Raw genomic sequence first — 22,040 nt, forward strand, 5'->3', positions numbered from 1 at the left:
CAGTTCCAAGACCAGCCTTTCTCCTATAGCAGACTGGGTTCACAGCTCTAATTTTCTGACCACGGGTGAAAATGGCCAGGGAGGTTAGGTAAAGGTAATACAATTTATGTCAGCCTCTGGAGTGTTTTATACTGTTGAGACCTTTTGAGAGAGTCTCGATTCTGGAGCTTTACAGATATCGCTGTGTTACTGGATCTGTGGCTTTGCTGTAAGTGAGCATGTATGTGAAATGCTGCACTGTTTGACATGCAGGATCACTGATGCTTGCTTTTAATGGCTATTCATCACTCCTGTAGACTTAATGAGTCAAAACCTTTATTTGTTTGGGCTTTTCAGTCACCATCAATCATCTCATAATTTCCTTCCCCTTCTCCATCCGTCACTGTGCGTTGTATTCTGCTGTACCACAGCTCCACTGAATCTCAGATGTCCAGCTGAAAGGACCAGAGTCACAGACGGCAGCAGCTCAGGCTGCCTACAAAGTTTCCCTCACCGCCTGCATCCCCCACAGTCACATTTGGCACCATTTCCAGTTCCATGCAGTGTGACTTTGCATTGAGTCATGCTCCAGCCTCCCGCGTTACATCACGCAGCACAGCCCAGACTTGGAAACGCAAACTGGGGCTCAGGCTGGCTGGAAGCCGGGAACCCGGGCTGGAATATTGTGTAATCCCAGCAGGGCACCCTCAGGAAAGGATTGTGCTCTGGGAGCTCGGGGAGGACAGGACTGAGGGGCCCTGATGCTGACTCTGGAAGCAGGCACTGCTGGAAGCAGGGTGACCTCTTGCACACCTACGGCCTCCATGTGGGGAGGGAGGAGGCCAAGCACATCCCCTTCTCACCAGCGTGCTCACCAGGCACAAGGGAGCAAGGGCTGTGGCTGTGCTCCAGGGCTTCCCACCCATTTCAGCCACCTCATTCACCTCTGGCCTTTTTCCAGAGGCTTTTTCTGCCCTCCCCTATGGCACAACATGGCATCGCTGCCTTCTGCAGCTCACCGTTAGGATTCCTGCCCTCCATGGCTCTCAGTCCCCTGTAAAACTAATGTGTTTTTGTTAATGTCTAGAAAAACCGAGTGAGTTCAGTTCTTCAGTCTCTAACCCCTTCTCTTTCTGTGCCTTGCTCCACTCCTACACGCTTTTTCTGCATGGTTTCTATGGCAACCTGTGTCTCTCTCCATCTGCCGTAGGTCTCCATTATCATGGTTTGCTTCTTGTTATCTCAGTCAAATGCTATTTCCAGGTGCATCATGATAACAAGATCAGTTTGGAAACCAAGCCAAAGCACTCAGTAATTTTGGAAGGCAAAACTGTCCTTTGTAATCTGACTGCTCCATCACTATATATATAAGATCTGCAGATGGGAGACTGGTACTGAGCTCTTCTTGCTACCAGTTGTCCTACTTGTACCTGCATGCTCCTCTAATCAATTCTGCATCCACTTCATAATTTCCAGACGACATCCATCCTTCTCATTGCAGCCTCTGCTGCCCACAGAGGAGGTATATTTGGATTCTGGAAAGTCTCTGTAGGTCTGCTGTCTGGGGTTTGATGTCTGTTTTGAAGGCAACTAACAATAAGTTACCAGTACGGTTTTCCTTGCAGCAGAAGCATTTTTCACTTCTGTTACAGTCTTGTAACATTTTACTTCTCCTGAAAACCTTATCCATTGGATTGCAGAAAGCCCTAAACAATACGGACTGTTTACAGCTGGCTTCTTGGTCCATTCTGCTTGGATTATGAAAATTGCTTGGAGTTGACTTAAGATTTCTATACGGCTAAAATTCAGTCTAATTTTCTGCTAAGTACCTTTTTGGAAAACTTATTGAAGTGTGGAAAAACAAACAAACAAACAAACATTCTTGCTATCTAATCTAACCAGGAGGTGTAGCAGAGAACTCAACTGAATAAAATGAGCGGAGTAAAAACTTCACTGTTGATTTATTTTCTGTATCCTGTGAGCTGGCAAAGCCAGACTGCAAGAAATCCATGTGGAAGCTGGAAGTGACTTGGACTGTGAGTTCTTAAGGACATGAACTGGCAGTGTTTGTTTGTATCCAACACCTTGGAGGAGCTACGCCGAGCTACAGGCTGCCTCAGTATAAATGGCTACTACTTAATGTCTACAATTAATAGCAGTTATGTGTACAATAATCTAGTGTTTATACATACATTTTAAATTCTGCAAACCTTCCATTTAGAATATAATTCAGGGAAAACCTGTGCCCACAATTTTTCCACTGGAAAACAAAGAGGCCCGTGTTATATTTGTAATTTTGATGCTAATGCCAGCCAGCAGGCTGTCTGCTTCAAGGCGTGGGGCAGGTGTGGTGCTTGCAGTTAGGGTAGAGGCAGAGTATTAGCTCGAGCTCCATGTGTCCAGCTAGGATATGAACTGCAGTGCAGACAGAGCTGGACATCTCAGAAAAATACAGGAAGCCTAGTTTAAAAAAATAGAAATAAAAAGAGAGAGAGAAGAAGGGAATGATATACAGAGAAACCTATCCTTCAAACATCAACAGTTAAAGGCACAAACTTAGAACTGCTCAAAATCGAAGCAAATCAAAACGAAGAAGATGAAGAGGAAAAGGTTTTTAGCTACATCAGTACAAAGCAAAGGAAAGGATCACCAGCAATGACAGCAGGGTAGAGAACTGGATAGCTAGAAGCTAAAGGGATGTGTTGCTTCAGTTCCATATGGAAGATAATGAAACCCTGGAAGGCAGAGGCAGCACTGTCAACAGGCTCGAGGGCATGGAAATTGCCACGTGTAACAGCCACAAAACTCAAAGCTCCTCCCTCACCCTTCAGTTCTGAAGGCTGAATAATCGCCATCAGCAAAATCTATAGGCTGCTTAGCACAAAGTCTATAGGCTTTTTAGCACAAGGGCTGTAGGGCAAATGAGTAACAAAAGTCGTGGAGGGCAGGAGAAAATGGGTTAAAGTGCAAGATAGGCATGTTATGTGCAGACCAACCCAATATCTGTCTTTGATAAGATAATTGCTTTTGTGGCCAAAGGAAAACTGGTAAAATCTTATCAGTGTGGACTTTGGTAAAACATTTGATTTAGTATTACTGGGAAACTTATTAGTTAAACTCAAGAAGATGAGGAGTAACATAAACACTATAAAATGCTGAAGGAATCTAGTACAGGGGTGAAAACTGCTGATGGTGCTGATAGCAAAGTTACGGGTCTGGAGGAATCTGTCTTACTAAATAATGGCATTAAGTCAGCTTGGTGCAAAAAATGACAAGTGGGGTAACGAAGTTTGGTAACAACAAAGTTGGGAGATGTTTTCAATGGAGAAGTCTTACAGGGAGAACTATATGGTTGCTATGCCCTGGGAACAGACATGGGATGAAATGTAACCATATAAAATGCAAGCACATGCACTGAGAGACTAATAACCTTTCTGTAAAAATTAAAATTCATCAGCTGTGAACAGAAGAGGAAAAGCCACATGCCCGATGTAGTTATTAAAATAATAAATGCAGTCTTACATGTAGCAAGGCAAGTATTTCCAGGAACAATAAGTAAATACATACAAGGCACTGGGTGAAATTCCACTGAGATTTTAGGGCATCATCCAGGCTACCAGTGCTCGGCAAGCCAGGGTTCGTGCTGGAACAGGTACAGAGAAGCATCACCTGAATAAACAGAGAAACAGCAAAGAGGTGATGAGAGGGCATGAGCTTAGCACAATGAGTGCTGGGAAGGGATACGATTCCTCCCTGTAAACACGTTTGGGGTGGGCAGAGAGGGAGGAAAAGCACCGGTGGGTTCTGCACTTTACCCTGCCCTCGGTTCGCTCCCCACAGAGCAGCCAGCCCCACATCTCCTCCCTCCCCACCTCCTGCCCGGTGCCTGCCACGTTTGGCATTTCTCAGTCACATCTCTAGGGATGTTCAAAGACCACATCGTCCCCACGGAAAGAGTGCACCACTGACAGCAAGTCTGTTTTTTTCTTTTTTGTTTGCAGCAGCTGTTCGGCTGATGAAAACCCTCTGGCTTTGTAAACTCTCAGTGTTGACATGTGCACAGCCTGTTAGGTGCTGAACCAGACCAGGTGAGCGTGGGAGGGGGTGCCTTCGGGAGGGTTGTCTCCGTCCTCCCTGCTAAGCGGCCCAAGCTTTTATGTCTGCTATGTACTAATGACTCACACTCCAGGGCTCTCCTGGGCTTATGTGGAAAACAAACACTGTGCCTATGTCGGCAAGCACAGATCCTTCATCTCGCCTGAGGAAACAAGTCATCAACATCCACCGGTGCTCCATGGCTCCAGGGCTCGAATCTGAGAAAGGCCCCATTTCCCGTGGCAGTTCTGTGTCCCCAGTTAAAACTGCTCACCCGCTGTCAATCGCACCCCTGGTCAGTGCAAACCCCGCGTGAAGGCCTCACAAATCAATTGATCGAGAGGCTACTGAACTGATACGGCAGCATTTTGTAATTAAAAATCTTAATTTAGATGAAAACATTACAGTTTGCAGTACTCAAATACTCCATAGACCAGGGACATCTTACAGGGAGGGACTCTTTATCAGGGAGTAGTGATAAGACACAGAGTAATGGTTGGGTAGATTTAGATTAGATATCCAGAATAAATTACTGTGAGGGTGGTGAGGCCCTGGCACAGGCTGCCAGAGAAGCTGTGGATGCCCCATCCCTGGAGGTGTCCAAGGCCAGGCTGGATGGGGCTTTGGGCAACCTGGTGTGGTGGGAGGTGTCCCTGCCCATGGCAGGGGGTTGGAATTAGATGGTCTTTAAGGCCCCTTCCAACCCAAACCATTCTATAATTCTGTGACCTTCAGTTGCATGGATTAGATCCAGAAGACAGCACTCTGGTGATTGTGCCCACACCCCAGGGCTTGAGGACTCACCAGGACTAAAAAGGTTATGACAGAGAAGTGTCAGGAGGGTCGGTGGCTCCTCCTCGCCTCCACATGAGATCTTCACAGGGAGGGGATAAGCTAAAGGAAGAAGAAAGCCACGAGGCACAGAGGAGCTATCCAGCCAGGGAAAGAGCTAACCGTGGTGAGCAGGCAGGAGAGTGAAGGAAGGTGCACCTAGAACCTCACAGAACCCCCTGCAGGCCCCACACGTGCCCAGCGTGGGCTTTACCTTCAGGATGTCATACCCCCAGTGCATCAATTTGGGGTATTTTCTGTGAGCCCCTAGGCATTCTCCCCACCAGCACGATGTACCAGGCTGAGCTGCTGCAGCTGAGAGCAGCAGGCGGGCTGAGCCGATGCCTCCCTCCATAAACCACCCACAGGCTCTTCTCAGGCTTTGGCAGCCCGCCTGCCTCTCCAAACCCCTCGTCGTGGAGCCAGGCGCCACCGAGTCGGGCCCGGTGGGCGCAGGGCACAGAGGCTTGGCAGGGTGGGAGTGCTCTTGGGCTTGAAAATGGGGGAGAGGGCTGCTTTGGAGGGCAGAGAGGAGACAATCAGCAGGGAGTGATGGATGGTTAGACCATGTAGGGAAAAAAACAACGCTCTGCTTCGTCCTGAGGACTTGGCTTTGCCGTGCCACCCTGAGAGCCGTGCTGTCGGCTGGGTTTGGCTCTGGGAAGGGGCTCCAGGGCTTTGAGAGCCAGCCCCTGGCGTGAGGGACCCAGTGAGGGACCCGTGAGCTCCTCACCGCGCCCGGGGCTCTCCGGGTGCCCAGCCGGGGGTGCCGCAGCCCAGCCCCCGGAGCCGGCGGGGCGCAGCGCCGGGCCGGGCCCTGGCAGCTGCCTGACGCCCGTCTTCTCCCGCAGGGGCCGGGCCGGGGGCGGTGCTGGCAGCCCTGCCGAGCCGTGCCGGGCTGTGCCGTGCCGAGCCGAGCCGAGCCGAGCCGCGGGCACAGCAGCATGTCGCCGCTCCGCGTCTGCATCGTGGGCTCGGGGAACTGGTGAGTGCCGCAGCGCGGGACCCCCCTCCCTTCCTTCCTCCCTTCCTTCCCTTTATCTATCGCCTTTTTTTCCTTCCCTTTTTTTCCCCTTCCTTCCGTGCCCTGCTCCCCGCTTGAGCCCGGCAGGCTGTCCCCTCGGTGCCCGGGGGGCTCCGCAACAGGTGCCCGGGGGTCTCCATGGTCCTGAAACCCGGCCCTGCCCGCTGGGGTCCCGCCTGCACCTCGGCCCTCCCCCGCTCCGTTAAAAACCGTAACCCCGCCGAAAGAGAAGATTTGGAGCCAGGGCAAAAGCTCCTCTTGCTTTTGGGGCCGGGGGGCTCTTTGTTTTGTAAGCTAAACGGGAATGGTCAGGATGCTCGCATCCAGTAAATGCCAGTAACAAAGAGCTGCCTGAGCCCATGGGAGCTGCACAAGCACAAGGCTACAGTTCGATTTAAGTGTATCACAGCGTGATTTAAGTGTATCACAGCGTGATTTAAGTGTAGCAAGCATGCCCAGCCTGGCACCAGGACAGCGAGAGCCCAGAGAGGACCCGAGCTGTGCCTCTGTGGTTGTGTTTGTGGCAGAGCCCAGGCACCTCTCAGACAGGCATGGAGCAGAGCGGTGATGCTGCTCGCACTCCTTTGAAAGAACCAGGACACGGGTTTCATTTAAAACCGTGACTTAAACCTACCCTTCACTTCTGTCATCTTCAGCACGTAGTTTTGCATCCTTCTGCAGCATTATAAAAGCATCAAGTCCCCGGCTTATCCCTGCCCCCCTTTATAAGAATATACCTGCTACTGCTCGGTTCTTTCTAGCCTGGACAAAAGCACTGCTTGCAGAAGCTCCTTGGCTCCGGCAGACTTCAGTGAAGTCAGTAACCCTGGCTGAATGGACTTCGCATCTTACAGTTTATATAACCTAAGCCCAACCAAACCGAACAACATGTATATGCATGTGCTTGTGATTGGCAAACCCAGCCTCCGGGTAGTTCTTTGATTGTTTTTCTACAAGGAGGGCAAGTTCTTTAAGATTTTTTAAATACCTGACAGCTATGTGGAAGCAAATACCAAAAAAGTCAATAGGTGAGGGAGTGGTTGGTTGCGAGCTGCTGAGAACACAGCGTAGTTACGATGTGGCTCTGCACCCTCCTGCCTTGCAAAACCAGCCCACAGCTTTTTGAGTCCCTGCACGTGTGACATGCTTCCAAAGCATGGATTCCCCGTGCACATCTCTAACATATGGTCTTTCACAAACAACCCTACAGCCAGGCCTTCCTGGGAAGCCTCCATCACACAGCTGGCTCACTGCAGCATCCCTTTCCTTGGCCCTAATGGACCCATCGCTCCTGCACCCTGCTCCCCTGACTGCTGCTGTTCCCGAGTCATTCCAGCGCTTGCTTCCCTCCCTTGCCACACTCCTCTTCCTCACCTTAAACACAGCCTGCACAAGCTGCTTGTTATTGATTCCAAGCCCCCCAAGAGCCACGGCTGAACATCTGGGAGTCAGCTTTTACCTTTGATCCACCAACAATTAAAGACTCAGTTACTCTCTTGCTCTCATCCTCAAGCAAGCATCTCCTGCCTTTTCCCAAGCTGTTCCCTTTCCATAAAACATTATCAAAAGCCAGTTAGTTGTTTCTTTTTTCTTTTTTTTCTTCTTTTGTTCACAATGTGTATCTACAAAACTGAAAAGAGCTATGCCCTGGAGATAGCGAGTACTAAGCAAATCGCTTAGTACTATCTGCTTACTTGTACTACCTGTCTGCCTGGGTTCATCTCTTACTTCCTACCATATGGACAGACTGTAAAATCTTTGTGAAGTAGATAAATGTTGTTCTCTAGTGTTTAAATTACATCTATTCATAGCCTCTATGGCAGTACAGGTAATCTTAGCACAACACAGAAATATGTTTTTCTTTGGCAAACATTGTCTCCTTATATTCTTCCCGAATATTTGTGCGACAGCTCAGATAACTGCACGTGAGGCTTTCCTGCAGCTCAGAAACGTGGCCAACATGTGACACAACATTTTGCAATAGCTAATGTCAGCTGCAGAAGTTCAGCAGGTCACACTGGCTTACTAAGTCAACACTGTCAGGAAACTCATGACTGATGTGGTTAAGTAAAGCAAGTGCCACATTGCATCTTGTAGTTGTCAGCCAGGTACAGGAGGCTTTGTGCTTGTTAATCATGGTTCAGTTAACTGGTTTTAAAAATATGGGTTTATTTCACTGCCTGACCCTTCAGAACCGAAAAGCTCTTCCAATCTAATTAGATTCATTTGGACTCTCCTCAGTGAAGATTCAGCTTGAACTAGGCATATGTCCTTACCCTGCACAGATGGCCAGGCTTTTTACTGAGGTGCATGGAAGGAAAATGAGTCAATGGTCATAAATTGAACTGGGGAGGTTCCAAATGGATATACAGAGGGGGGTGGAAATCTATGAGGATGATAAAGCAGTGGGACAGGTTGCCTAGAGAGGAGCTGGTCCTTGGGGAGTTTTTAAGACTCGAGTGAACAAAGCCCTGAGCAAACTGATCTGAATTCAGTGTTGTTCCCACTTTCGAGACCTCTTGGGATCCATTCCAACCTAAGCGATACTACAATTTAAAAAAAAAAAAAAAGAAAAAAAAGGTGGCTGGCTAAGAGAGACTGAAGAAAGATATGATCCTCTTCAAGTATCTAAAGGAGAGAAACAATATCCCTCCCTCTTAGAACAGAAATTCTTAAACTGCAGTAAGATTTAGGTTAGATGTAAGGACAGTCTTTCTAATGCCAAGGAGAAGGACAGTAAAGCCCTAGGAGGCTGTTGAGGGAAGGGAAAGTATCAGCAGTACCTGAGCTCTGTAAGGCCTCCTTGGAACAGCTCCTACTAGGAATGGCATAAGTACATTTCCTATGCTGCAAGGGGCAGTTGACAGGGATTAGCTGGTTTCATGGAGACTTTCAGCTGTCTTTCACCAGTTCCAATGTATGCCACAAATACTTTCATATTTGCATATATAAAACAATGGGTCTTATTTAAATTACTCTTCACTCCTTCCCCCACCCCCCAAAAAAAATCCCATTGTACCAATAGGAAACCTCCACAAAAGAGAGCTTTTTTTCTTAGCAATATGTAAATCACTTCCACCCTGATTCAATGTAATTGGAGAAGAAGAATGATTGGCAGTTTGCACTTACGTTTAAAAATGATCCAAGTGGAGTTCTCGGCCATCTATTAATCTTCACTAAAGAGAGTTTTGGAGAAATAAAATAGAATGGCGAAGTCTTCATGTGTGTGTCCTTGGTTTTGTTTGCATAAGCAGAGCTCCTCTGCCAAGCCTGTGTAGTCTACTGAGCACTGGCTTCACAGACAAAGCAATTCTTCTTTCCAAGGCTGATTAGCGGTGACTGCAAATTTTAAATGGACCAAACGAAACAGTACGTCAGTTTTTTAACTGCTTAATTGTTTCATAGAGAGAGTTTTTCCCTGATGACCAGTGAATGCCTTCTAAACATTACACCTTGTCTCCCCAAGATTCCTAGGGAAAACGATCAAAAGCAAGGTGATTTATGAAGCTAGCTTTATGCCTGAGATACCTTCATGGGTATCTTGTCAATGGGAGGATGCTTGGACAGAAACATCCAAGCGCATTGGTAATGACAGCTCTGCAGGAAGACAAGCTTTACCTACTGAAAGTTGCAAGTCCCAGTCAGGATTTCAGAAGTTAGAGCTGGAACCTGCATCTTTCAACAGAAGACCACAAAGATTTGGTACAGTCACAAACTATAAACCACCACCCCCAAAAAGTTACCTTGATGCACATTCTATACACCTTCTAAACATTTCTACATTGCAGTCTTTTTAGGTTTGTCTTCAGCTTTTCAGAGTGAAAGAGAATGTTGGGGCTCCACTGAGACTGAAGCCCCTTTTTACTCTCCTAAGTGCCTTGTAAATAAATAGCAAAAAAAAGTCTGCTTTCAAGAAGTTCTAGTCTAAGGAAAGAAAGAAAAACGGATAGGTGATGCTGGGTGTAAGCGGGGAAAGTTGTTACCATTTTGTAGATAATAAGCGGGTAAAACTCACCTCTCACAAAAGAAGACTACAGCACAACCTGGAAAATGTATTTAGATCTCAAGTTTTAGTGTTTATGTGTAAAAAAAACTTTTCTTATTATATTTATGATAGCAAGCCATAACTCCTCCTCAGCTCAGGCCTTGATTGTGCTCACTGTTGGAGAACAGGGGAAGAGAACCAGAACATAAGAAATTTTACAGATAATACAAACATATGATGCAACTGTACACCTTTCAACTAATAATAATAAAGGTTTACCCTGAAGATACTTACATATTTTACACTTACAAAGGACCAGAACAAATTATCCCCCTCCCCCCCCCTTTTTTTTTTCCTTTTTCAATTTGAAAGAAAGCATTACAGCAGCTCAGGATATAGCAAGCAGTCAACACTGGGAAAGTGAAAATTGATCTCAGTAGGATTTCTTTGTAGTTAAAGATTAAGATGAAATCCTTATTCTTTAATTATCTATTGAGCAATTAGCCTTGTGCAAACCTGTTGCATCAAAAATCGAGTTGAGCCAAGGAAAGCCAGTTACAACATGGCTTCCCTTTGAACCATTCACAGCACAGACCTCACTGGACTTCGTCTTGGATGCACTTAAGACTTTTATCAGTTACAGAAAACAACTAAATCCTGTTCATGCTCCTAATTGCAGGTATATCACAAGTGAGTCAGAGAACAAGAACGTCATAACTGGAACCCCTCTTTCAGTTATGTTAGCAAAACAGCCAGTACTTTAAGGTAGTATTAAAGCAAAAAGAAAGAAGAGAGAAAATAAAAATAACGCTTTTCTACCCCCAAAATAATTTAAAGGGCATCAAGCGATATTCTCAGTATTTTTTCCAGATTTTTAATTTTCCTCTTGTTAAGAGAATAAGTGAAAGTTCACAAGGCTGCAGTGCTGGATGGTATAATAAAGTTATTGCCTAAACTGAGATAAAAAATGATCAGCATGACCAAGAGTAAACAGGATGGTTCAAATATCTTCAGATATTCTGGATCTTGTTACACTGATAATTAGAACCACATCCAAAGAGAAACCACCAGGTTGATTTTTTTTCCTAAAGATAATTTCTTAGTTTTTATATACTACATAAAATCCTTACTGCAACCGTTTGGTTATTGGTAGGAAATTGGCATCCATTTGTTTTAGATGAGATGCACAAAGACTGGCACAGTGAGATCATTCAGGAGTACTTCACTGCCTGGATTATTTTGGAGTTGGTTTTCAGAAAAAGAAAATCTCAGGATCAAGAGATATTCAATTAGCCTCAGAGTATATTTTTAGCGCTGTTGAGGGCGTATCACACTTCCACTCCATAATCTTTTTTATGACTTCAGATTCCTTATAACTGTAATGGTTTATCTGGTTCTACATTTTGTGATATTAAGCTAAGGCTTTTTTTGTTGATGTTTGTTTTTGATGGAGGGTAGTGGATAAAGCTTTCTGATAAATTTAGTAGGCAGATGAAGCTTTGTAGCACAGGCCTTTTATGAGTTATGTTGAAAGTAACTTGTGTTTCCAATTGGCAAGGAAAGTTTGTGTCCTATCAGTTATTTCTTTCTTTCTTTTTAAAAAGGGGTTCAGCCATAGCAAGAATCGTTGGCCAAAATGTCCAGATGTCCAACAGATTTGATCCTACTGTCAAGATGTGGGTATTTGAAGAGATGATCAATGGAAGAAAACTCTCAGAAATAATCAACCAGGAACATGAAAACGTTAAGTATCTTCCTGGATACAAGATACCTAAAAATGTGGTAAGTTGGAAAAAAATCACTGATTTTATTTATTTTAATTTTTGACAAGGAAGGCAACAACTGGCAATCTTTAAACTAGGAAGTAATTCACCGCCTTGTTGTAGTTTGCCACCTAACTCACTCCAGTATTTTAAGTATGAAATATAACTTACTTCTGGGACTTCAGCTTATCTCTTGTCATGCAATTTCAAACAGCCAACTGTGTCGAATACTGATACATAATATGCCATCCTCCTCCCCAGCATAAATCAGCATCTCTCTGTTTGCTATTTCTAGGGCTGTGTATACACAGAGCAGAGAGATTTTTAAACCCACAGCATCTTCTGGATAAAGAGGGGAGGCTACTGCTCTCCCTTCTTCTAAAAAAGGGAATCAACAGCATGGCTAACAAGGAGATGAACAGCGAGCTATCGGTTTTGGGTGATGTCAGGATAGCAACACGTTACTAAATAATAATGCTGCAAGTTCCACCAAAATATAGGGTATTTAATTTTCATTTACATTTGAAATACCAAATTATACCTCACTATTTAATCAGCTTAGATAATTTAGAGCTACTGAAGCAAGCAAAGTGAGGCTTTTGGGCTGTTCAAGACTTTGCCAAACGACAGAGCTCTGTGAATTAAAGAAAGTAGCACTGCATTTCTAGAATAGCCGTAGTTGTAAAAGGAAGTTCAGATGCCGCACGTGGTGGGTCTCCTTGCTTGGAGAGTGGTTATATTTAGAACCACACTTAGTGCTGGGATTGCAGTTTCACACTCCCATGGCTTGAACTTGGCATGCAGCTCTCCTGGGTTCAAACTGAATTGGCGTTGTTATTTTCACAGTCCTGTAACAGATCAACAAGCTTGTTTTCCTCACTTGAGAGCAGCCTCATCCTACCTATAACAAAGCCTCTGAGACTTTACCAGCAGAAATCAGCTGGTTGCAGTAAACCTGGAAGGAGGGCCCCTCACATCTTCAGCTCCGAGGAAAAAAAATATTTTTCCTCGTATTGTTTTTCTACATTTTGGAAAGACAGAAAGACTGTCTGTACAGTGCTATGGGCGCGGTCCTGGCCTTGCTTTGCTATTTGCCTTTAGAAGCAGCCTTGCTGGTAGCAGCACTGATTCTTCTGTGAGGAATCGTACTTGCTCTAAGGCTGAGACTAAGGGCAATATTTTCTCTGATTTTAATAGCAAACTTAAATTCACCTGCCGTTTCCTTTGTAACCTGGCTTTAATTGTTCTGAGTCACACTAGCATTGAGAGGAAGCTACAGCTTGCTGGTTATTAAGAATGTCACAGGAATAGTGTAATCCTGCAAGGTGTGAGTTGTTGCCCGGTGTGAGGGGCTCGTTTCCATTGTTTCACTTGTCTCAGGTGGCGGTACCAGACGTGGCTGAAGCAGCAAAGGGGGCAGACATCTTAGTATTTGTTCTACCACATCAATTCATCGGACGGGTCTGCGAACAGATTGCAGACCAGATAAAACCTGGAACATTTGGGATTTCACTGATTAAGGTAAGTTGTCTTCTCCACAAGAATCAATGTGTAGGGTAAATAAATATGTTCAGTTTAAGGATAGGAACTCCAGCCCTCACTGCATGCTCTGTGTGAGTATGAGCATTTTTATCTGCAAGAGTTAAAGCCTCCAAGCCTCCAACAGTCCTTCTATCGTTCATGTGACTGGAGGGGAAAGGATTGGGCAACCCCACTGGGTTAAGAGTAACCATTCTTGTCACCCATCTTTAGCCTGGATCAGTTCCCACTTGGACCAGCACAGGGGTGAAAATGCACAGAGAGAGGGCTGCATAAACTGGCGCAGCTGCCAGAAAAAAATATTCCAACTACAGCCTCAGTTAACTCTTACCTGGGCAGAGCACTGGGTCTGAGCAACCAGCCTGAGTACATGCAAAGCTGCTCATGGCAACGTTAAAACTGCACCGTATCATCAACAATTTTGCAGAACTGAAGCAATTTCAATTTGTAATGAAATGAGCAATCTGTTTTTGAAGGTTAGAGATGTCAGGTTATCACAACCTTAAAAGGAATTAATATTTTAAGAGAATCTCAAACTAAAAGCTGGAGGCAAAGTGTAGCAATATAGTCTACTGCTTCTTCTGTTGATTGTGTTACAGGAAGCATCCTATTTAAAATAGGAATGAAATAAATTTAATTCAAGTTTTCAGATTGGAATATTGGCTCCTCTTTTTTTTTTTTTCCCCCCTACAGAAATTATCTTGCATGCAGCAGTATGCAGAGGGGGAGGGGAAAGGAAAGAAATTCATGGAAATTTACTTCTTTCTTAAGCTCCAAAAAAAAGTGACAGTTCAGTATACCTTTTAATACCAATGAAGAACTCAGATTAATACTTAAGATCTTGCTAAAAAGCCACTGCTTGTAAGCTTAATTTAAAAGTATGGTTCTGTACCACTGGTGCTTAACACAAAGGAAAAATGCAGCTTAAAAAAAACCCTCAGGGCAGTAGTGCTGGGTGTGAGGCCTGTGGCAGGGTTAACTCAACTGCACCTTCTCCCTGAACTTTGAGTTTGCAGAACATTTGTACTAATGGCTAACGCTAGTGAATACAAGACCTGAATTCTTCCAATTAAAACCGGGGAGACCTGCAGGCAATAGGACACCTTCTGCTTTACCAGTGCTTTGCTGCTGTTATTTTCCTGTTCTAATAACTTTGACTATTGTCTTTTATTCAGGGGATTGATGAGGGTCCTGAAGGCTTGAAGCTCATATCTGACCTCATTCGAGAGAAACTGAAAATAGAAATCAGCGTGCTTATGGGGGCCAACATAGCCAAAGAAGTGGCTGATGAAAAGTTCTGTGAAACCACCATTGGTAACTATTCCAAAGGGCAAATTATAGCCGCTATCTTTAGTTTGGCTTCACCTGGGGCTGGGAAACACAATAGGGCCTAGAGGTAGCCAAGCACTGCATGCTGAACTCATTCAAGGAGGCAGCACAACTTCCAGGGAGTTTGGTGCTGGCAGGGTCAGATTGCAAATGAGAGCAGGTTTCAGTACTGAGAACCGTTCGCTAATTTCATCCATTAAAAAATTGCAGCTTACTCCTATTCCTGTAGGAGTTATCAAAAGCCACCTGTCTGCACAGCCCAACGCTGAGTAACTAGGCAGTGATACACTATGTAGTTTAGCTAGAAATGCATAATCAGAAGCTCCTATGTGCTCACACCCCCTGAGGTGTATTTCTCCATCTTCAAATTTCCTTGTTTCAAAAAGCAGCAGTAACATTCTGTTCTTCCCTCTCATTTGGGCTGCTTGCCAAGGCACAGCCTCAGATGCTCCCGGAACTGGGTCTGACCTGACTTGGAAAGTTCGGCCAGCAGCTTTTAAAATCCACTTGATTTTTGACTTGCTTTTTGAAGTCGGCAGATATTAAAGTTACATTCTTCAATAGCCAGTGAAGATAAAGGTTGTTATTGCAATACTGCTCCATTGCCGTGCAGAGGTTATAGGGAAAACCATACCATTTGCTGCTGGCAGAGAAACTAGACACAGATAGGACTAGACATGGTTAGGGTAGTTGAGCAATATTCATTTTCTTGGGGATGGTTCAGTTTCTGCTGGCCCAGTTTTAACCCATGCCATGATGGTGACTTTGGAAAGAGGCATGCTTGCCCCTTGGCTTGTGGAGCCTCAAAGCGTTTCTGCATTTGGAAAGCAACATAGCCCAGAAACAGTCACCTCAAAGAAAACCCTACCATTAGTTATTTTTAAAAGATGAGAAACAAACACAAAGTTTCTCATGAGGTGGGGCAGAAACCCCAGAGCCATCACAGTGGTGTTACCCCAGAACCCCTCCAGGAGCAACAACTGGAAAAAAGCTACAGAGCCTCGCTGCTGAGCTTTCTCTGAAAGAAACAAGACTGCCTTGCATAAAAGCAAGCGAAACTCCATTCAAAAATCTTTGCCTGTTGGCCAAGGGCTCTCTGGATAAAGTCAACCTTAACTACTTCATCAGTCAGGGCTTTCTACCCTTCCTCTCACTACCTAGGGCTAGCGCTGTGATGACATGATACATGACCCTGGTAGAATTGGTAACAAAATTGCTCCAGCAGAGCAAACGTTCAACTTCATTATCAGTGGATCTCCTTGTAACTGGGAATTAATTTGGCATTAATCATTTTCACCCCACAACAGTACTTAGCAATTACAGCTTTTTACATTTTCAAAGGAACAATTATACTGGGGTGCTGTACAGAGCAGTCTGTAAATATTATCCTGTTAAACCTGCAGTAGGGTGGTGCAACGATTGTGGTGACCAGCTCATGCTCAAAGTGCGAGTCGCAGTAGCCCCTGTGGCTCCAGGGCAGGGCAGGGCGAGTTGAACACCAGTTGGAGCAAAAACCCTGAGGAGTCTCATTTTTAATTAGGTCCGCCTCAGTTTAATCACTTGCAAGGTTTGTGGTTATACAAGCTCCCTCAGGCAGACATCTGTGCTAGGGGCTGTCTACTTTTAAGCTCTTCAAAACATTAGTAAGCAATACTCAGTCCATGTACTAGGACTTGTATATATTCACCCTGGCTTCCAGCAGCAGTGTTATTTCCAGTTACTGGGACCACAAAACCTAAGTGGTCCCTGGGACCTTACTTCGGGTTTCAGTTAGTTGTGCATACTAATGTCACTTAAACATTACGAACGCTCTAACTTTCATCTTTCCTTCCCACAGGGTGCAAAAATGAAAACCAAGGGCAAATCTTTAAAGAATTAATGCAGACCCCCAATTTCAGGATTACCGTGGTGCCTGATGTTGATACAGTGGAGATCTGTGGAGCCTTAAAAGTCAGTGATTTCAAACTATTTTGTTTTTATTAGGGCTAAATTCTACCCTTACCTGAGTCTTCTGTAAGCCATATGGTCTAATGTTAGTCCTACCATTGTAGGATTGAGTGAGCACGAACAAGACATGTAGTTCACAGGCCAGCTTTCCAATCTGGAAAAAAAAAAAAAAATACAATTGCTGGCAAAACATTTCAAAATAGCCATATTTTAACTTATCGGTCACCTCTGCTTCTGAGGGCATAATTTAGTCCCCTATATTTTCTTATGTTGTACATGCATGGAACAAAGCCTTTAACTATGTACAGTAATTCCAGCTAATAACTTATTTTCACAGTTCAAGTAGCAACCCACTAGCAAGTTTGCGTCAGAAGCACCATTCAGTGTTGGAAGCACACCTGTACAGTGTTTAGCCACGTCCACATACAGATCCCAGACTAGGTCAAAAGAAATACCAAAATCATCAAGTTTCCATGGCAGGGGCACTTTAAGATTTAGGGGTTGTTTTTCTTAAATGTGTCAAAAGTGTCTCCAGGCTACAATCTTTGTAGCTTGCATAAATTCAGCCATTTGTACTTCAATGATTCACCTTTCTTCGGAGGAGGGATTACAAGCTAGTAAAGAATGGGTCCCGTTTAACCCAGATATGAACAGATTATTTACATAGAAATAACCAAAGACTTTGCTTTCATCTACAGACTGGAACTGGGAGTAGTGGAGGGCATAGAGGGGCAAGAAGTTGGTTTTGTTTTGTGGAAAACGTTTGTTCTTCCTGAAATCATTCCTTTTGCTAAAACAAACAAACAAAACAAACCTGCACTGGGGCACATGCATGTCTGGGAGTAAATATTTCAATGGCAGTACTACCAACCTATAACTCAAATGAAATGAGCTATGCTTCTTCAAGGGACTGCAAGCTGGGGGATGAGGAGGGACGTATGCAGGGCAACACGAGGATGTTTAGGATCTGAAGACAGTTGTTTAGATCTGTAGAAAACGTCAATTCTACTGACCACTCTTGCAGGCAAAAACAAGGTTTGACCTATTACAGCATCAGTATGTAGAACCAATAACTGTTTAAGCTACAGGCCAACAGAAAAAAAGATAGAGGCATGTCCTCACTGAGAATGGTTTAAACAGTTAAAACAGAAAGGTCAGCAAGCTCCAAGTTGGAACTAGCAGAAAAACAAAACATTAATTGCGTGCATGCTACATGATTGCAATGTTACAATATTAAACAAGCTGCTCTGCCTTTTGCCCACTGGAATAACTTTGTAAAGTGGATACTTTATAAAGTCTTTTATAGTCTAGCAAATTTTCTTCAACTGCAATGAGACATCTGCCTTCTTCGTAACAAACTCATAGCCTCTGCGAATTGAACCTTATTCCAGTGAACCAAGTGCAGACAGATTGGTGGAATTTTCTTAAAGTTTGATGTACAGTGATGAATTGCATGTCTTATCTGACGATTTCCTTTCGTTCTCTATGCTCTAAACTGTTTTTAGAACATTGTAGCAGTAGGAGCTGGGTTCTGCGATGGACTGAGTTATGGTGATAACACAAAGGCAGCAGTTATACGTTTAGGCCTCATGGAAATGGTGGCCTTTGCCAAGATGTTCTGCAGGGGACCAGTATCAATAGCCACTTTTCTGGAAAGCTGTGGAGTTGCTGACCTAATCACTACCTGCTACGGAGGACGCAACAGAAAAGTAGCGGAAGCCTTTGCACGCACAGGAAAAGTAAGGAGGATTTTGAAATATTTTAAACTAAAAAAAATGAATTCCTGTGTTTTAAACTAAAAAAAAAAAAAAAATCCTGTGTAATGATACAAAGGCATCATTAGCTTTTTACCTTCTCAATAACTGCTGGTATTGCAGCAGGATTTCCTCTGATGCAAGTAATCAAGTAGTCTCCTCTCTTTTAGTCCATAGAGCAATTGGAGAATGAAATGCTGAACGGACAAAAACTACAAGGTCCTCAGACTTCGGCTGAAGTCTACAAGATCCTGAAACAGAAAAGTCTGCTCGATAAGTAAGTGTTTCGATTTAAAAAGACAAACAAGGGAAACACCTGACTCAACAGGCATCACCAAGAATTATGAGTGATTCATAAACACGAGTCCCATTGAGGTTAACTACCCCATCATTTCCGCAACAACTGGTTGCTACATCCTGGGCCACCATTAAACTTAGCAAGACTCCTCATTACTGTGATCAGTAGAATGGGATGAAGGCAGAACAGTGTTAAAAGAAACAAGCCACAGACATATAAGACACCAAGAAAGTCCAAGGGAGCTACCTAGATATCACTGGTCCACCCTGAACAAGATTGATGCACGCTTACAGAGTAAGTTTAGGAACATGATCAAAGGGTTTCTCATTCTCAGTATGTCAGCACTGCAGCTTGCAGCAATACTGCTCTCAGTGCAAATACGAACTAGATCATCTCAGTATAAAATTCAGGAGTATGCTTACAATCAAAAAGGCTGTATACTGATGTCAGCACATATTATATATCCACTGCTCTGGTTCCACAAAAGAAGCTGAAATAAACTAATTGTTTGGGGAGAGAGGTAATAAGATTATTCATAATATGAAGCCTTTGTCTCAAGTTACACAAAGGAAAGATTAAACTTTCCTTCCATCTTGTAGCCTGATCTATCTTAGTAATATATAGAGGTCAAACACTGCTAAACAAATACTTTAAAAAATGTTAGAATATTAATAAATAAAGCAGAAGATAAAAAGAAAAAAAAAAAGCTTATTTTGACAGGATGTACACCTATGTCAAAACTTAATCTAATGAGTATCCCTGTAATTACTGCCAATTACAGACTCAGCTCCACGTCATCCAGTGGTATCATTTATACCACATAATAATGGTATGACAGCTTACAAGTGTGCTTTTTTTTTTTTAAAAAAAAAAAAAAAACACCTTCAAGCCAGGAAAAGGAAAATCATTAAGACATTTCCATTGTTTCAAGTCCTTTTTAGCCTTTTAGATATCAGTTATGAATGCAAATAATGCATGCATTTTGCACACAGAAGGGAAAGGGTGATACCCACCTCGAGATTTCAGTGAATGAAAACACTAGATAACAATTTTGTCTCCAAAACAGATTTTCTGTTGTCACCCTCTCCACGCCCCTCCCCCCCAGATTGCCCTTAAGCTCCTCTTCATTGTCCTAACTTCATTCCTACTGCTTTGGTTTTTTTTCCATCTACAATTTACAGTCTTTCAGTCAATGCAAACAACAAAAAAGAACTATTTTTCCCCCCACTATAAACAAAATGGACGTTTATGTAAACTTGAAAAACTATTTTTACGTGCTTCTTTTAGGTTTCCATTATTTACAACCATCTACAAGATCTGCTACGAGGGTAGATCGATCCAGGATTTCATCTCATGTCTGCAAGAACACCCAGAACACATTTAGAAGTTTGCTCTCCTCATCTGGTTGTGCTCTCATCTTTTCAGGACTTCTATCCACTCCACAGCAAATAAAGTAGACAAATAGGTTGTGTGGCAATGCTTGCTGTAAAAGCAACACAGAATGTATTTCAGTATCCTCTTTCTGGGGGTGAAAATCTGCCTTTCAGCATCATATCCGAGAACAGGAATTGAATGTAAAAGTGTAACAGACTTTGATTTGAGTTAGCAATTTAAGCGTTTGCCTACAGTTACTTTCATGTTGATTTCCAACAGTGCCCATCGTAATTTTCGTACCAGGAGTTAATTAACGCACATGAACCTCAGCATTGTGCCTACTGATGCTAGTTACAGAACAGCACAAGACGCTGAAAAGTTGAAGATCAAAAGAATTACAGATAAAGTTCTTACAGCAGTAAGATGCAGTCACATAGGCAAATATGGGTTTTCATAATTCCCCTCAAACACAAATAGCATAACATTTTGTATTTGGTGACATTTAGTCCTTCCTTGTTTTTGTTTCAAAGTGTAAGCCACTTTGGAAAAATAGGTATTGTTACTGTGCTCAGACATATGTGAATGTTTAGCAGATGTATAAATAAAGCAGTTTAAGGGGTTATGATGGGAAAGGAAAGAAGGACTTTTTAAATTATTATTTTTCAGGACACTAGGGATTTTCAGTAGTGATCTGACTTTCATTGTACTTACTGTATTCTGTTGAAATACACAGAAAAAAAATGGAATAACCAAATACATTTATGTGAGCATTAGGATTTCTGAGCAAACATAACCCACTAGTATTTATACTAGCTTAGGGGAAAACTGAAGAAGAAATTGATGACTAGTATGCACACACAGCTCAGCTTGCATCTTGTATCACACCTAAGGATGTAAGAAGCAGCAGTGCAACACCCTCTGCATTACTTGACTTTTTATACGTACATGAAAATGACCGCTACAGACGCACAGAATTCCTATAAAATTGTATTTGAAACCTGGCTACATTTCAGCGCTACCAGGAAGCTCCACTGGACTGACATCAGTGCAACTCCAAGCATCTTTCCACAGACCACAACAAACAGACTAATTCCCTGGTCCTGCCGTCGCTTAAGCAATTTATCTTACACGCTGCACTCCTGAAGGGAGATACCTCTAACCACGTCTGAATTTTACACACAAACTGGTTCCTAGACCAGTTTAATTTTGCTACCAATGGCATTAATTTTAGAAACATAAAAGTTTTTAAGCTAACTATATTGGGTAATTTTACATACCTAATGTTTTTCAGAGTGAAAGCCATCTATGAAATAAACAGCGTCACATTTTCTAAGCTTTAATACCCTATTGAAAATACTCATATTTAGAGAGAAGGCAAGCAAACAGGAAGAGTAAGCTACTTTTGTTTCATCTGATTTTCCAAAACAGCAAGTGTTTTTTTAACCTCTCTGTATTCACTGACATTGTTTAGAAAAAAGAAACACCTACATTATAAAATCCTCTCCACTCTACATGTTAAGAGGAACGTTGTTGTCTTTCACATTTATCAGTTATATATACATATATATATGTATAAAAATATTACTTATAAAAATAAATAATTTTTAAAATCTCAGTTTTCAAGCTAGCAAGTCTAGCTCTGGTACCAGAAACAGTGGCTGTAGCATCCACTGCTCTTCAGCGGAGATCAGGAAGGGAGCGCACGTGAAGACTCGGCTGGAGGAAGAGAACTGCCTGTTCGTGGCTAACAGCTCAGGGCTCTGCAGGGCAACGGAAATATTCCTTCAGCTGAAATGGGAATCACATGGCCAAATCCTTTATGCAGAATTAGGGGAAAAAAAGAAAACAAAAGTCATGACCTTTCATTTCAAGTAAGAAAGCCTGATATTTAAGAGTTACATATCAAATATATCTGGATGGGATAGAGAATTCAGAAACCCCCTTGCTTCCCAGGCAGGCTGAAATTCTCAAAAGTGATTTAAGAGCTATTAATACAGAACATTTTACATTAAAGGTATCAAACAGTTTAATAAAGTGGTCAACAAATGCAGGTTTGATGTAATTTCATTTTCAAAGTTCTCCCAAAATAAATTACTGTTCTAATAGTGGTCTGTTATTGTGC

At 43.2% G+C, this 22,040-nt stretch overlaps 1 protein-coding gene and 1 long non-coding RNA gene across 2 annotated transcripts; one reads left to right on the top strand and one right to left on the bottom strand.

The window, feature by feature from the left end:
* On the bottom strand, window positions 1–11,248 carry LOC137859018 (uncharacterized). Its single transcript, XR_011098120.1, has 4 exons — window positions 9,945–11,248; window positions 9,059–9,268; window positions 3,547–3,648; window positions 1–2,439 (listed from the first exon to the last, which is right to left on the bottom strand). It is a non-coding gene; the product is annotated as an uncharacterized lncRNA (long non-coding RNA).
* On the top strand, window positions 5,465–22,023 carry LOC137859016 (glycerol-3-phosphate dehydrogenase [NAD(+)], cytoplasmic-like). The gene is made up of 8 exons (XM_068687629.1): window positions 5,465–5,890; window positions 11,519–11,696; window positions 13,058–13,198; window positions 14,392–14,530; window positions 16,383–16,495; window positions 17,998–18,231; window positions 18,417–18,523; window positions 19,832–22,023. The coding sequence occupies exons 1-8, from the start codon at window positions 5,850–5,852 to the stop codon at window positions 19,926–19,928; spliced, it is 1,050 nt and encodes a 349-aa protein (XP_068543730.1). The 5' UTR covers window positions 5,465–5,849; the 3' UTR covers window positions 19,929–22,023.
* Window positions 22,024–22,040: the final 17 nt, after the last annotated feature.

Source organism: Anas acuta, chromosome 6 (genome assembly GCF_963932015.1).
Source record: "Anas acuta chromosome 6, bAnaAcu1.1, whole genome shotgun sequence".
Taxonomy (NCBI): Eukaryota; Metazoa; Chordata; class Aves; order Anseriformes; family Anatidae; genus Anas; species Anas acuta.